Raw genomic sequence first — 16,400 nt, 5'->3', positions numbered from 1 at the left:
CTATATTATAGGGTGCTATTTTCATAATAGTAATAAACCTCTTATATATAAGTTTCAGTCACATAGACAGTCCTTTGTTAATTGATGAAATTTTGTTCACGTTTTTAATGCATCCCTTACATTTGAAAATTATGTTGTTAATATAATTTCACCATCATTAGTACTCATGATAATAATATTAGATTGTTCTTAATTATGATTGGATTAAGCGTATTTTTTCTCCCAATGACAACGGTCCGTCGTGGCTGGGCCACCAGCAAGAAACAAGATAATGAAGACACAACAATACCCAAGATAATCTACCCGGTAATGGCCACCAACTTATTCCGGAGAAGTAGAAATCCACCTCTCCATAAGCCTTGACAATATACAAAATACCGCCAACTCCAAAACTATGGAAATCCATACGGCAATGTCTTTCGTGGTTTAGTACTGAATAATCAAGGACGCCACAAATCTCCGTAGCCACCAAAAACGTGAGGCCGTACCAGTAGTTGTGATCGAGCACAAAGCCAATGAATGGGTCGGTGTAGTCATTGATAAACTGCTGGGCATTGGCACCGGGCACAGGCAAGAAAGTGACCATTTCAGCCAAAATATTCATGACAATCCACACCACCGAGGATAAAACGATATACGATAAGAAAAGAGCGGCAGGCCACGCAAGTATAAAGAAGCACCAGGCCCCACAAAGTGACCCGTGCCAATGGCACCACCCAAGGCAATCGTTTGGACATGTTTTTGAGCCTTCCTTCAAGTCCTCCTTTGGGTGGACACAATGGAGTTGTTTTCGAGAAGCACATGACCTTTTTCATCGACATTGACACACACTCTCTATTACTCCATGAGACTCTAATACTACGCCATTCTTAATTATGACATCGGAATATGATATTACACCATTCTCTGTAACTCCAACAAACTCTGATATTACGCCATTCTTTATTATGACATGGGAATATGATACACCATTCTATATTATTACTTCGGACCATAATATTCACCATTCTAGATTATGAAATCGGAATAAGATACTACATTATCTAGATTATTTCATCAGCATTAATACACCTTTTTCTATGACCACACCCTTCTCTATCACCACACCCTTCTCTATCACCACACCCTTCTATTTTACCATACCATTCTCTGCTGCAGCTAGGAGGATGATTTTAGACGATCAATTATATCATCGTTAGTCTTTTTATACCAACTTTTATATATTTCTATATAGTTTGGACTATGTCTTAGTTGTCTCTACCTACATATAGTGTTTTTTATATATTTTTTATTATCTTATTTACTTACATCTTACATCTTACATCTTAAATTATTGAGCTTTACGTTATCATATGACTCATAGTTATATATCTTTTATTGCTTGCGATTTTAAGTCCTTATTTCTCTATTACTACATCAGACTCTAATACTAAAGTAAACTCTAATGTACGTCGGACCTTAATACTTTATTCTACTACGACATCGGAAAACAATGCTACACCATCCTATATTCCTACATCCCATAATAATACACCCTACTACATCAGACTACCTTTTCTATACCACATCACGTTCCAGCTCCATATCACACCCTGCAATACTTTCTCATACTTTCTCATACTTTCTCATACTTTAGTATACTTTCTCATACTCTAGTGCTTTTCTCTCTGGACTCTCTCGCGTCTAGCCCTGCAGCGGCTTAGACGTCACAAACAACAGTACCGAGGCACGTTTCGTAGTACGTCAATTCACGTAAAAAACAAGTGCTTGCCGGGGGCGTCTAGGCCGTGCTCAACGGAGTGGATGGGCGTTTCGACACTTGTACATATTTGAGCATATTCGAGGTTTATATATAAATATATATACTCGGATCAGAAGATGCTATCAAAAACTTGGATAAAAAGCCCAGGGTCTCTTTAATCTCCAGAGCTCTTCTGCTTCTGAATCTCTCTTGGCTCTGGTACCCTTTTTTTCCAGCCCTCTCTAGACCTTCTTTTCCCACTCTCTAGACCTTGTCCACTCTCTCAACCCCAGCTCATCGCATCTCCAGCCATGCAAGTCTGTCGATTCCCACAAGCACAGAACTGAACGATGGCACGTCTAAAGGCAGGCACTCTACATTTTCCCATTTAGCATGTTTCTCGAAAGCGGCTCGCTTCCAACAATGCACGAGCCTTCCAATGACATTGGCGTGATCCACGACTCTTTGGGACAAGTGCCGTGTTCTGGTTAAATTACTCGTGCTCTCTCCTTTGCTGTGGAAAAGCAAGTTGCGGCCGTATGGAGGGGCATGGGACCAAGCAATTGGCAAATGCCCATTCAATGGAGCCATCAGACGTCAGCCCCATCTTGCGCCGCATTCTCGTAGAAACTTTCCCCGGTGTCTTTGGAGCCGTGTTAATACCATCTGAAGCCTAGGACGTAGTATTCTTTGGAGTGCTCTGGCCATCGACCCTGTCGTTCTATTTCCTGGACTCAGAGCCTCCCCCAGCCTACTTCCACTCCATTTGTTCACCATTTGTTCACCATTTGTTCCACCCCATTTCCACCCATCTCCATCCCAAAACCTCCACCCCAAACCTCACCCATTTCCACCCCATTTCCACCCCATTTGTTTTACAATGATATTGAAAAAATGAATATTCAGATTTTGTATCTGATAAAGGTGAAACTATAGCATATGAATCTTATATTATTCCTGATGATATGGTAGAAGAAGGTCAGTTAACTATGATACTAAATAGTTTATTATATAAGAGCGGTTTAAATAGATTAAGATATAGTCCGAACAATATAGTAATATATTGAGTATAGTAAAATTTATAATACAAGGTAGTTAAGTAACCCTATATATAATAATATGTATAGATATATATAATATTACATGTTCGTACAGTCCTTCTATATATAATCTATCGTCATAAGTTATAAAATTTATAATTCTAATTTTATATCATATATATACTTATTTTATATTGCATGAGCTCTTATATCATTCTAATAATACACCCGGCTGCTTAATACTCATTTAAATTTATTATATCGAAATAACCTAACCTTTGAAAAGGAAGCGGGGTGATACATCGCCCTTTGGGGAATGTATTAGTATTATTAAAGAAACATTTATCTAATAAATAACTACCAAATAGTAATTATAATATATATCTACAACTATATTTTTAGGACATACGGCTCTTTAGAAATAAGAAAAGAACTATGATCAATGAATAATTAAAAGAATAGAATAGAATGGGATAGAATATATATATTCTATATTTATTAAATATGTTTTATATCATTTTATAATTTAGTCTCCCGAAACTATAACTTATTTTTACCTTTTTTTAAGTAAAATCTAGATGATTTATTTATATATCTTTTTATCATAAATTTAAATGACCCTATATGTAATTATATTAACATTATTATTATATGTAATGCTCTATATTAGTTAAATTTTGTATATATTAGTCATACCATATATAATAGTACTTTATAAAAGTTATAAGTTGTTTTATGATCATTAACATATTCAATTATTTTAAAAATCAAATCATGCTATATTTAATTAATGGTGATAGAATTATGTTTAATACAAAGTAAATAATACTTGCTTGGCATATCATAATAACTTTCTTTATTTATATATAACTATCATTATATTTTACATATTTTATTTTTATAATCAGATTAAAATTAAGATCCAAATATAATGTTATAATGTTATAATGTTATGATGTTATTTTTATATTTTAAAAACATCTATATTTGTATAAATATATAATACATATCTAATAAATTTTATAGTTAAGTTAAGTAATATATACTTTATGACATTCCTCGATGATATTTCACCCTTCGGGATAAAATACTATATTAATATAAGTTCTCAACCTCAACCTTCTCTATTTATCCCTCGTAAGTCTTCCTTTTCCACTTTTAATCTACTTTTTCTCAATCTAGATCTTTTTCTATCTTCTTTGAATCTTCATACTAATTATTTACACAGGTTTAATTTTAACTTTAGCTATAAGTAGTGAAGGTGTTTTTGGTACTTTATTACCGGGATGATCAGCGAATAGTAAATATTCTTTATTAGGTTCTATACGTTCAACAGCTCAATTAATAAGTCATGACTTAGTTTTTACTACTATTATGTATTTCATTTGCTGGGATTTAATGAATTCTATCAAATTATTTTAATTTCGGAATCAGTTAAAAAAACAAAAATAAGGAGTCAGACTTATTGCGATAAGGTAGTAAGTCGAAAGGGAAACAACCCAGATTGTTAAGTGAAAGTCCCAAATACCAAAACTTCCCTCACCCATTTCCACCCCATTTCTTCACCATTTGTTCCACCCCATTTCTTCACCATTCAAATTAATAGTCATTTGATTCATCGGTATTATTATTTACAAGATATGAAAGCTTATAAAGTTGAAACCAATCCTTTACTTTATCGGTCTTGAAATAATTTTTTAAGTCATTCAAATATGATGAAGATGTTTGAAGATATAGTCCATTTTACTCATACGCATTAAGGCTTACATTGCAAGAATACCGGGTTATGGAATATATCACATATAGTACCAACATGTAGTAAAACACCGATCTTCGGTGAGATGGGAATGTTGTACGCTATGGATCCATCGGACTATTAGCAATTTAGTATTAAGCCATCGTATGTTTGTTCTAGGTTCAGATATAGATTCTAGAGCTTATTTCACATCTGCTGCAATGGTTATAGCCGTACCAACAGGAATAAAATATGGGCGACCGTTCGAGTGCACACGGAATAATTTCCACCCCATTCCACCCATCTCCATCCAAAGCCTCCACCCATCTCCATCCAAAACCTTCATCCAAAACCTTCATCCAAAACCTTCATCCAAAACCTTCATCCAAACCTTCATCCAAAACCCCTCAGGCCCCAGGGCGTCCTGCACACACCGCCCGGCGCCTTCGTCGCACACTCAACTCCCCAGAACCAGCCCGTCCCATCACATGTGGTCGTCGCCACCACTCAAAACCACGCTTTTTGCAGCGCCGCGGGCCGCCAGGCCCCTCCTCGGGCCGCCGGCCCGCCAATGGCAAACACGGCCGCCGCGCCCCGCCGCACCGGGCGCCGCCCGCCCGCTCTCGACATTTCGCCGGCTTTTCCAGGACGAGAATGGCGCCAAACACAAACATCCCCCCCAGAAGCACACGGACCATCCACCCAGGCAGGCGCCGGCGGCCGTCACCAAAGAGCAGCTTTTGGCACGTGCCACAAGCGTCGCCTCGCGCGCCGGCGTGCGTTTCAAGTGGCTCATGAAGCGGCTGAACCGGCCGCTCAACACGGACGACTACTCCGCGCTCTTCTCGTGGCTCGTGGTGGGCAACGCGTTCCTCCTTGTGGCGGGCACCACCACGTTCGTGCTGTTGGTGATCTTCACCGTCAACCCCCTCTTTTCGCAGGAGTTCGTGGCGCGCAAGGTGGGCGAGCTCATGACGCAGAACCTGCGGCTCCAGGTCACGTTCGAGCACGCCATCGTGCCCGGGTGGCGCGACGGCAAGATCTCGTTCAAAAAGTGCTTTGTCAGCCGGCGGCCCGAGGCCACGCGCACGTTTGCCAAGGGCTTGCAGGCGGACGCGTACGCCCGCCGCCAGGCCGCAGCCGGCGCGGCGGAGCAGCCCGAGGACGACGGCAACTACACGCAGTTCGACGTGACCATCGAGGAAATCAACGTGACGTTGTCGTTCCGCAAGTGGATGAACGGCACGGGGCTCGTGGACACCATGGAGATCGCGGGGCTCCGCGGCGTGGTGGACCGCACGCACGTGCACTGGGACCCGGCGGACGACGCCACCAACTACAAGAACCGGTACCAGTTCGGCGACTTCGAGCTCAACCGCTTCGTGATGCGGGACGTGCTCTTCACGTTGCGCCAGCCCGCGGGCTTCCGCGCGTTCGACGTGGCCATCTACAACTGCGAGTTGGACCGGCTCCGCAAGCACTGGTTGTTGTACGACCTCCTCAACGCGGCCAGCGTCAGCGGCTCGTACGACGACTCGCTCTTCACCATCCACAAGCGCCAGCGGCTCCACGACTTCGACGACGCCCGCGCGGACGCGCATGGCCTGCTGCCCTGGAAACGCGTCACGCGCTTGCGCGTGGACTCGCTCGGCGTGGACCACCTCAACACGGGGCTCGAGGGGCCGTTTGGCTGGATCTCCTCGGGCAAGGTGGACATGGTGGGCGACGTCATGGTGCCAGAGGACGCGCGCGACTACAACGTGTCGGAGATCGTGGCCATCGTGGCCGAGTCCATCCACAAGGAGGCCACGCGCTACCGCAACCCGGCCGTGTGCGCGTCCAAGCCGAGCCACGGCTCGCGCCTCCGCGCCGACGACATGGGCGACGTGTCGCGCTTCTTTGTGCTCGACTTGACGCTCCGCCTCAACAACGTGCGTGCCCTGGTGCCGTTCCCGGCCCCGGAGCTCAGCTACGTCAACTACGCGTTGGTGCGCCCGATCGTGGCCTACATCAATCTGCGCAACGCGTTCGTCGAGATCCACAGCCGCGTGGTCAAGAGCATCGACGACTTCAGCGGCTCGTGGACCGTGTACGACTCGCTCTTGATGGACGACATCTCCGAGCTGGTGTACGACTCGTTTGTCAACTACGTGGCCGACGACGAGGCCCGCTTGGTCCGCATGCGCAAGATGGCCTTCTGGTCCGTGCAGGTGCTCGTGCAGTTGATTGTGTTTGGCCTTGGCGCCTTGACCTAGTGCCGCGGCCACGCATCGGGCTCGGTGCGGCGTCTGGCCATGCGCCGCCGCCCTGTTGTAGCGGCCCTCGCGGCTCTTTTGCCACATCCTCGCTCTGTCCAAGACACGTTTCGTGCCGGGGAATCCCTGACGGGTCGCCGGTGACTGGCGCGCTCGTCTCCTCCGCCGAGGACCGGAAGCAAGGCGTGCCAGACGGGCGTTTTGTGGAGAACACTCCTGGGAGAACGTTCTTGCAAAGGAGCCCCATACCGTCGGCTCTGGAGAAATAAGAAGCCCCATGCCGTCAGCTCGGAAGGGGAGGAAAACAGCACAAGTGCCATACCACAATGTTGATCGAAGGGCCTGCTGACTCTCGGAAAATCTCTTACACGGCAGCATCGCGCACAGGTCAATGAGACCCATCCAGAACCGCTCTACAGATTTCCTCTTGCAAAAAAACTCGCATACATGGCATACGCCAAAGCTCGCGATTTCTACAGGGGTCTGCCATCGAGACTTAGAGCCGAAAGTGTATTGGCCGTACAGGGTGCGCCTTGTCTATGGGTCTCGTCTATGCGATGTTCACGAAAGATCCATCCACATATGCATAAACATCGCACGTACGGCCATTGTCTAGCTCCTCAAAGCCGTAGGACAAGCACAAACAATGCCACATATGTCGCCAAACTCACCAACGTGAGCAACAACACGGAATCCCCCGCAGTGGTGAACCTTTCTTGATCTTCGTGCCCATCGTAATACGTCCAGACGTTCCTCGCCTTGGCCACTCCGACGAAGTAGAGCACAAACCCATACGCCGTGTATACGGTCCCAATGGGGAGAAACTCCGCAGAAAAGAACTTGATAATCATGACGGAAAACGAAAGACATTGGATCGCCGTCCGCGTGTACGCTCCCTTGTAGGTGCGCTGATGGGCGCGGACGTCTTGTCGTACACTCGAGGCAAGATGGTCGAGTCTTGAAGTGCGTCGTTGGATTGACATACTGGTGTGCTATGAAGAGGTGATGCACTAGCCGCGTGACTCGCACAATTTCCAAAGCTTTCGACGCTAGCGGGTATCCTGGACCAAGGCGCCCCGTCTACCCGGTGACCACTTTAGCTGAGACCCGTGGGTTTAGAAATCTCCACACTGTCGTGTCTTTGAAGACCTGCTGGAATAGCTTTCTGCCGGCGCCTTTGGGAACGAAGCGGGGTCTCTGAGTCGTGTTTTGACACTCCCACTCCCCTTTTTAAGCCTCCAGCTCCAGAAATCAATTGATAGTATACTCACAGAATTTCATGTGGCTGCTGCGAGCAAGCTAGGCGCAAAGTGGTCTGCCGTCAAGTGTATATATTTTTCGATGGCAGGTAAGAAGCGACGAGAGCCTGTCTATGTGTTGCTCTGATTTTGTCAGTCCCCGGTCCACTTCTGTGTTTTCTTGCTACAGTAATCAAAGCGCCCCTCCACAACACTGGTTTTTGAACAGTCTTTCCGACAGCACTGGCGTACTAATCATGGGGCTCAAAACAGGCGAAGCGCGAACCAGCAAAACCGTCAAGATTCGCATAATGCACGTCCTTCGGTTCTGAATCTTGGCCACCAAACAAGTTTTTGAGCACGCTTCTGGTATTCCACGAGGATCTGAGAAATATTGGGCTGGGTCTCTGCGAGAAGAAAACTCCGCCATAATTCTCCCATACAAGCCCGTCTCTGCATAGATAAAATCAAGCGGGCTCAGACTCACGCAAGCTACGCTGCTCTGGAGATTGGAACTCATCAAGAAGAAAACATACATACAAATCCAAGCCTCTATATCCGGCCAAAATGCCCTCAGCCAAGAAATACAACGTCAAGGTGCGGCTCCCCACAAGCTACCTAGAAACCTTGCCTGTGTTCGCCACGCCCAAGCCCAAGTCAAGAGCAAAAAAGCTCAGTGCCGAGGACAAAAAAAACGCCGGGTCGCCGGGGTCTTCTCCTGCTCCTGCGGACGACGTCCCGGCTGCCAGAATAAACACTGGGCCAAAAGAACTAAGTACTGCTGGGCTCACTGTGAATACAGTCACCCAGACGCTCGATAAATCGGGTAGGCCCTGCCGCAAATGGAAAAAGGGGCCGCGGGAATTCAAGACTTTCACGGGCTTTAAGGTAGGGCTAAGTGTTTGGAAACCGGAGGAAGACGAAGCAGGCGTGGCCCATACAGAGCAGACCCCAGTACAGGAGTCACGTGCAGAGGAGTCTCCTTCCAAGCACATTGCTGTTTGAAGCCCTCCGCAGCGGGTCCTGGAATATACAGCTGTATAGCATATGCAGCTGTCTGGCACATGCAGCTGTCTGGAACATGCAGCTGTGGCGTCGTTCTCAGATCCATGGCTGTCTACGACATGGAGAGACTTACTGGAAAACTCTACAGGGCCTTGGGTAGTAGGGAAGATGTAAGAGCCACGATTTTTTTGATGGCCATGGCAGAACTGATTAATGGTATGCGAGTAAGAGGTGGGGATGGAAAGGCTCTGAAAGGAGGAGTGATGGAGTAGGGATGGGCATAAAAAGAGAGAACGAACGCGGCAATGCTTATGAATCGCAGATCTTCAAGAAAGAAAGAGTGGATTGAAAGCAAATCTCCAGCAGGCATTCAGTAGGTATACGCTCTGTTGTGTTTTGCTGGTCTAGTGCCTCCGGTAATCACGAGACCTGACTTGAAGTGGAATGATCGGACGCCATTCGAACGCCCATTGGCTGAACCGTTGTTCGGTCGAAATTCAGAGCATTCGATCTTGGCTTCCAGTCAATTGCAGAAGCATTCCGGACACATGCTGCCTAGTGTGTACTCTCTAGTGAGAGCCGAGGGGGCCAACCATTCCGAATGTATAAAGCTACAGGTCATTGAACATAAAGCGATAAAAAACATTGGAGTAGACTGTGCATAGTTCCAGAACCGCCTGGAAAGAAGCAACACATACTCCGTGTTCCACCTTCAGATGGTCGAAAATTGGCATAGGTCCCGGAGCCCCAGTAAGGCGCACACTGCAGCTTGGACGCGCGACCTCAGATATTGGCGTCTCTAATCGGCATCTCTAATCGGCGTTTGAAATTGAGAAGCAAATCGAAAAGCCCCCACCCTCGTACTTGCACCGCCAAATCACCGGATTGCGCCATGATTTCCTGCCGCCTACCGTTGCGCAGGGCGCCCAGAATGTTCTACAGCACGACGACTAAAGAATCGTCCACACAAGCGAACCACGCGATCGCCACCAAGCAGCAGCTTTTCGTGACCGACCCCGTGACGCCAGGCCTGGTCTTTTTCTTGCCCCACGGCACCCGCGTCTTCAACAAGTTGGTGGGGTTCATGAAAAACCAGCAGTTGCGGTACGGGTTCCACGAGGTCATCACGCCGCTCATATACAAGACGCAGCTCTGGGAGAAACTGGGCCACTGGGAAAACTACAAGGACGACATGTTCAAGGTGGTGGGCAACGACACGCTGAAAGACGCCGCCGAAAACGGAGCGGGGCCGGGCGCCGGTCACGTGCACGAGTACGGCTTGAAGCCCATGAACTGCCCCGGCCACTGCCTCATATACGCCAAGTTCGACCGCTCGTACAACGAGTTGCCCATCCGGTACTCGGACTTCCTGTCGCTCCACCGGAACGAGGCCAGCGGCGCGCTTTCCGGCTTGACGCGGGTGCGCCGGTTCCACCAGGACGACGGCCACATTTTCTGCGAGGTGCACCAGATCCACCAGGAAATCACCAACACCATCAACATGATCAAGGACACGTACGCGGTGTTTGGCATCGACAGCGAGCGTGACGTGGACTTCTTCTTGAGCACGCGGCCAGACAAGTACATGGGCGACTTGGCCACGTGGGACAATGCCGAGGCCCAGCTCACCCAGGTGCTCAATGGCTGCACCCACCAATGGCAGGTGCGCGAGGGAGACGGTGCGTTTTACGGGCCCAAGATCGACGTGTTGCTCACCGACGCGTTTGGCAAGAAACACCAGGTGGGCACCATCCAGCTCGACTTCCAGCTCCCGGCACGTTTCGAGCTCAAGTACACCCTGGCCAGCGGCAGCCGTGAGAACCAGCCCATCATGGTGCACCGGGCCGTTTTCGGCTCGCTCGAGCGGTTCTTTGCCATTTTGCTCGACCATTACCAGGGAAAATGGCCTTTTTGGATCAACCCGCGGCAAGCAGTAGTGGTGCCTGTGGCAGAGCGGCACCATGAGGCGGCGCAGCAGGTGCAGAAACAGCTTTCGGGCGAGATTTTGGCCTCTGACTCGACGGTGGCTCCGCTCACAGGTTACAACTTCCATGTGGATGTGGACAAGCGTAGTGAGACCGTGGGCACGCGCATTAAGGACGCGCTTCAAAAGGGCTACTCGTATATCATTATGATTGGCGATAAGGACCTAGCCAGTGGCACGATTTCCGTGCGGACACGAGACGACCGCAAGGTGGAAAACGTGGCTGTGGCCGAGTTGTACCTGCGGTTTGTGGCGCTCGAGAAGGCGTACAAGTGAGCGGGTCCTAGATTTTTGGGTTAATGCCCGTTCGGGTAAATTATGTGGACAATTCTGTGGAAGTCTGTAATCATTCTTTGGGTGTGTTGGCTTGTGTGTGTGAAACTCTGGAAGAAAATCTGGATCAACCAGTTCCTTTGTATCCCCGAGAAGTGGAGCCCACTTTCTGGGGGCATTTCTACTTCGGTCTTGGCCCGCTTGTCAAAAGCCCATGACTCCACTGCAGAGTTCCTGGGTCCAATGTCTTGATTATTAAGGCCGTACTAGGTTCGTGAATCCCGCATGTATTTAAAACCCGAATCGAAACTCAGACCCTCGGAGCGTCGGATACTTAGCAAAAGCCTTGATATGCCAAAATATCTGTAAATAGAAAATTCTGCGATTAGATCTTGTGAAGCAGCCAACCATAGTAAGCACTGTTGGCCAATGGGGAAATTTTGTTTTCGATGGTAGCACACAAATAACATTCTACACATCTCTGAGTCTCTTAAATGCCTAGAGTAGTAAACCTGGCAATTCCATAGTGCCGGCAGTATTTTTTTCTCAAATTCTGTAAGGTTTACGCTTACAAAGTTGATAACAAAGACCGTGGGTTGTATGTTCTCTTGTTTTTGGTTGATAACGGCTTCATCTGTGGCCTCTGATTTTTTCTCTTGTTCGAGCATCAGAAACATTCCAAGTTTCCAGCTCTCTTCCGACTTGAAAGTCGTGGACTAACTCGAAAACGATTGACGGGATTAAAAGACATTTCGATGATTCTGTAATCCGAGAAAAAGATCATTCTAATTCTTCTGATCATGGGAAAATGGAACCGGAAGCGCTTTTCCAATGTCTCATTATAAATCGTGATACTCTTAGTTCATTTCTTACTCAATTAAGGAACCGACAAAAAGATTGCAGCACCACAATTTCGCATATGGTCTCCCACTACACTACTCAGTGTGGCCCTATGCAGCTTAACTAAAGTTGATCGGACGGGAAACAGTGCTTCCTGCATGGTATGGCCGCAACCGACAGGTTAAATTGAAGATAGTTTCCATAGTTAGAGGGTAAAAATATTCTGTGCTCGTCAATTGCTTTATTTTTGGAAATTTTATAATCTTATAATTACCATCATTTTTCGATCGAGATTCTCTGCTATTCGATCTCCAATGCACTTAGGGAGATGCTAGCAAATTTTGCCCCTTTAATCAGATGAATCTACCAAAAAAAAAAAAAAAACAGATACGTGCCATGAGGACCGTCCAGGCCGTGACTAACAGAAGGGGACGAGCCGGGTTTCGACACTTGGTACGTAGCTAAGAGCTGTGAAAGGTGTTTCATATATATTATTTATATAGTTTTGCTCTTTTAATCCGATGAATCTACCAAAGAAAAACTTCCTTTGACAATTTAAGAAACCTTAATTGGTTTGTTAAAGTCGTTCGCAGGGTGTATTTGCGTAGGGACCAGGAGTCAAAGACAAATGTACGTCTTGCCGCCTTGTCAAATGAACTATGGTCACGGAAGGAAAACATATTACATGGGTAGATGACATTTAGTTAATTTTATTCAAGTGGCTGACGTCCGTTTTGGGCTTGGCAGATTTCGTAAATTGGTGCTCGCGCCTTCTCACCCGAGCCAATGTTGCGATATATTATTGTTTTCTTCATAATTTTTTTGTCAATGGTGGGGTCTTACATCCCTCCAGTGATAGAATATGATGTTTCTTTCAAAAAGAAAAAGTAGCTATGTTGAATTTGGCAAAACCAAATTTCCGACACTTCCTACTTTTATTAGTCGATTTATTAGAGAAATCAATGAAGCCACATTTGTGCTTTGTCTGCAATTACACCTATACAAAGAGAACTCATTCCGCCATCTTGACATCTGATCGGCGCAAGTCTTTCTTCCTCCAAACACTCTTCTCGCAAATAGACAAGAAGAACACCTTAAGGGCTCAACCCTTAGCGGAAATATGGACCTGCCTCATGCATCTAGTAGTATTATTGCTTGTTTCGTCAGCGTTTCACTATTTTGGTCCTTTTTATTAGAATGACGAATAACTATCCTTTACCAAAATTCAGGCTGATGTAGCTAATCGCTGCCGACTTGTCTCATAGCACGTTATGTTTCACTTATTATCATAGTATTACACAAGTGGGATGCATGACATAATTCTGTGACTTTTTTGATCGTTTCCAACTTGAGTGTAGTATAGTGGTGTTTTCAACCAACTTCTGCTGCAAGAGTCGCACGCTGATTAAGTGAAGTCTCCATCACTCAAACACGTTCCAAAACGCACATTCGTGTTCATAACAAATTTCTGATGCATTTAACCTTTCAGTTTACTCCAAGAGCTTTTTTGGTGGTTATGGAAGAAACACTGATCATTGCCTCTCTCAAAATATAACTCGCTTTCTTTCCCTATCTTCTTGGATATTATAGCACTCTCGACGGAAGTGCGCAAAAATTTAAGAAACGACTTTCTTACATTGCCTAAGAATGAAGAAGTGAATGAAAATGATGAAATTGACCAAGCACGCTCATGCAATATTTGAATGGAGACAGCAAGCTTTGGTATCGCTGATATGCGTCGACAGACCCCACAGCGTGCCAATTAAATGCGCCTTCAGACGTTAAATAATAGATGTATAAGATCGGGAGTTTTTTGCGTCCCTTCTAATCTTAATTTCTTGTCCGGGGCTGGACTGCACAAATGTTCATGGCGGTAGTTTTATGACTAAGTTATGTTACGAAGATTGCGAGCAGTAAGCTAGCCGCCTGAGAAATCTCATTCGGTAAACGACAATATTAAAAGACCCCAGTATACTGCCTTTGCTTTCGATGCCAGTGAACCATTGGTTTTTGCTGGTATCTATGTATAATTCGAAAGAGTAAAATATAGTGATGTGTATTATTTTAGACGAAATATCATTCGAAGTTTTTTGAAATATTACTAAATTAAGAAAATGTATGCAAAACATTGTGCACTACTTCTTCTCTCTCTCATTAAAAATATTTCAAGCCGGACGAGAAGACTGTTTTTATTGGTTACAAAATATTATAGACTGTGGGCATCAGGAGTTGAAAATTTCGGCCTTTGGCTCATGACATACCCTTGGCTTGAGGACACGGAGCACCATTTGGAAGAATACCTCATTCTTCCGAGGGGACATCCGCGCAAGCACCACCTCGGAAGTAGAGTGAGGGCCGTTTCTGCTATATTCCCCAGGTTTAATTTAATACCTACCTGTCATATCTTCGAAGCCCATTTTGCCGGATGAGGGTCCTCAAGATAAAATAACTTTGAGCAAGTGAGAAAACTCTGTATTATTCAGTATACTGTAGTTTCGATTTTCTTGACGCTGGCCAAGATGACTCGTGGCATGGCCCGACTTTGACTATCCAGTTCTATTAGCATTGACTCATGGTTAGACGTATCACCTCTAGTTTAACAAACAGAGGGACTTAACTGGATTTTTTGCATTCTCCGCAACTTGCGGTGGCTCAAATACCACTTGTCAATTTAGTAGGCTAATCCCACGGAACGCAACAAAAAGTTTTCGCATATAATAATTATGAAGCCATCAAGTACTTGAAGAAGTTGTCGCGGGACACAGGTAAAACGTCAGTCAGTCAGTTCGTCACTAACCTTGTGAATTTGTGTGATGACTCTGCGGTACGTAGACTCATAAAAGACAAGGACTACTTTAGTTCTTTGGTGCAATAAAAAGGCACATAACAAAACATATGGACCCCAGATTTCAAATACGCAAGTCCATTAGCCTGCTCTAAGGCCCAGTGACCTGCAACAGCTCTAGAAATAAAGCAGGAACTACGGGTCTATAACCACATATTCCAAGACTTATAAACTGGTACCTAGTCGGATGAAGGAAAAATGATCAAGTAACTCATGCGAAAAGTGGGATCTTCCCGGTGCTTTGATGTATTAGGGCACCAGGCCTCTAATCAAAACGAGTTAGCTCTTTCGAGATGTCTCGAACAGACAAAAGTACCATGCACAAAAGGCTACAATCCAAAGGACACAAACAGAACACGTCCCAAGAGTGTTTTGGGGGTCTCTGTTCACGGCGGCCTCCATATATCAGCACAACGGACAAGGCGCCCTCCAGTAAACCGCCAGATACTACAGAGTTTGCAAGCCGCGGAGTTTCACTCGCGTCTGTATTGAGTGGGCAGACGAGGCTGCGTGAACATTCTTGTTTGGGCCTGCTAACGGCCCTCTCTACATGAAGTCTAGTGACCCCGCACATTGGGGTGAGTCTCGCCAATCAGGGCCCGGACGCGCCATCACAGGCGCCAATGGGCGCCGCAAGCTCGGAGCCAAGAGCTCCTCTCCAGCTCGGAGCCAAGAGCTCCTCTCCAGCTCGTTTTTGGCGGGGTGTAAGCAGACATTTCTGATGGCCCAACAAAGCGCACAGTTGCATCGAAGGGTCTCTCGGCATGAGGCTCAGCAGGCACGCCGCCGCCGCTGCCGGCACTACTCTCACCACTCGAACTCTGAAGATAAGAGCAAGCCTGCCATGATGTCCAGCCAGTAACATGCATGTCGTGTCGTGTCATGTCATGTCGTGTCGTGTCATGTCATGTCATATCGTGTCAGTCACAAAGCACGCCCCCCAGTTCCTGGCACGCGTTGTTCCTCAGCCCCATGCTCACATAGACTCGCATCCCTGCGCCCGGTCCAGGGCGTCGCCCGGGCTTGGCTGCGGAACCAAAAAGGGCGCCTAGACCCCGTAGTTCTTGGCGGCTAGCGTCTTGTCGAGCTGCGCCCACAAGTCGCGCACGAGCATCTTGTCGCGAAAGCGCTTCTCGCCGCGGTCTACGGCTATCGGCGTCACGTTCCAGTCGTGGATCTGCTTGGGCACAATGTCGCCCAGGTACCCCATGTAGAAGCCCTGGTAGTGCTGGAACAAGAGCTCGGGCCGCGAGTACTTGAACTTGGCAAACTGCCACGCCTGGCCCGTGGTGAAAATGGCTATGACGCGGTCCCAGTACTCGGGCTTGGTGAACAAGTCCACGTTGTCCACCACCATGATCAGCTGCGCCGCGCGCACGAAGCGGTCCGTGGGCCGCAGCACCGTGACCACGTTGTTCTCCGCCCGCTTGAGCGCCGGCTCCAC

At 46.7% G+C, this 16,400-nt stretch overlaps 5 protein-coding genes across 5 annotated transcripts; 3 read left to right on the top strand and 2 right to left on the bottom strand.

Annotated features, from left to right (window-relative positions):
- Window positions 1–5,004: 5,004 nt before the first annotated feature.
- METBIDRAFT_12660 (uncharacterized protein) lies at window positions 5,005–6,771 on the top strand (the record flags this gene model as incomplete). The annotated part of the gene is made up of 1 exon (XM_018854253.1): window positions 5,005–6,771. The coding sequence occupies one exon, from the start codon at window positions 5,005–5,007 to the stop codon at window positions 6,769–6,771; it is 1,767 nt and encodes a 588-aa protein (XP_018711229.1).
- A 620-nt stretch (window positions 6,772–7,391) lies between these two features.
- METBIDRAFT_44390 (uncharacterized protein) lies at window positions 7,392–7,754 on the bottom strand (the record flags this gene model as incomplete). Its single annotated transcript, XM_018857788.1, has 1 exon — window positions 7,392–7,754. The coding sequence occupies one exon, from the start codon at window positions 7,752–7,754 to the stop codon at window positions 7,392–7,394; it is 363 nt and encodes a 120-aa protein (XP_018711228.1).
- Window positions 7,755–8,576: 822 nt separating this feature from the next.
- METBIDRAFT_43682 (uncharacterized protein) lies at window positions 8,577–9,014 on the top strand (the record flags this gene model as incomplete). Its single annotated transcript, XM_018857686.1, has 1 exon — window positions 8,577–9,014. The coding sequence occupies one exon, from the start codon at window positions 8,577–8,579 to the stop codon at window positions 9,012–9,014; it is 438 nt and encodes a 145-aa protein (XP_018711227.1).
- A 446-nt stretch (window positions 9,015–9,460) lies between these two features.
- MST1 (threonine--tRNA ligase) lies at window positions 9,461–11,405 on the top strand. The gene has a single exon (XM_018854961.1). It carries the CDS (start codon window positions 9,907–9,909, stop codon window positions 11,272–11,274), a length of 1,368 nt encoding a protein of 455 aa, XP_018711226.1. The 5' UTR covers window positions 9,461–9,906; the 3' UTR covers window positions 11,275–11,405.
- A 4,599-nt stretch (window positions 11,406–16,004) lies between these two features.
- CDC73 (Cdc73p) lies at window positions 16,005–16,313 on the bottom strand (the record flags this gene model as incomplete). Its single annotated transcript, XM_018854252.1, has 1 exon — window positions 16,005–16,313. The coding sequence occupies one exon, from the start codon at window positions 16,311–16,313 to the stop codon at window positions 16,005–16,007; it is 309 nt and encodes a 102-aa protein (XP_018711225.1).
- Between the last annotated feature and the right edge of the window lie 87 nt (window positions 16,314–16,400).

The sequence above is a fragment of the Metschnikowia bicuspidata genome (genome assembly GCF_001664035.1).
Source record: "Metschnikowia bicuspidata var. bicuspidata NRRL YB-4993 chromosome Unknown METBIscaffold_4, whole genome shotgun sequence".
In the NCBI taxonomy this organism is placed as follows: domain Eukaryota; kingdom Fungi; phylum Ascomycota; class Pichiomycetes; order Serinales; family Metschnikowiaceae; genus Metschnikowia; species Metschnikowia bicuspidata.
This window is presented reverse-complemented; position numbering and strand designations above follow the sequence as displayed.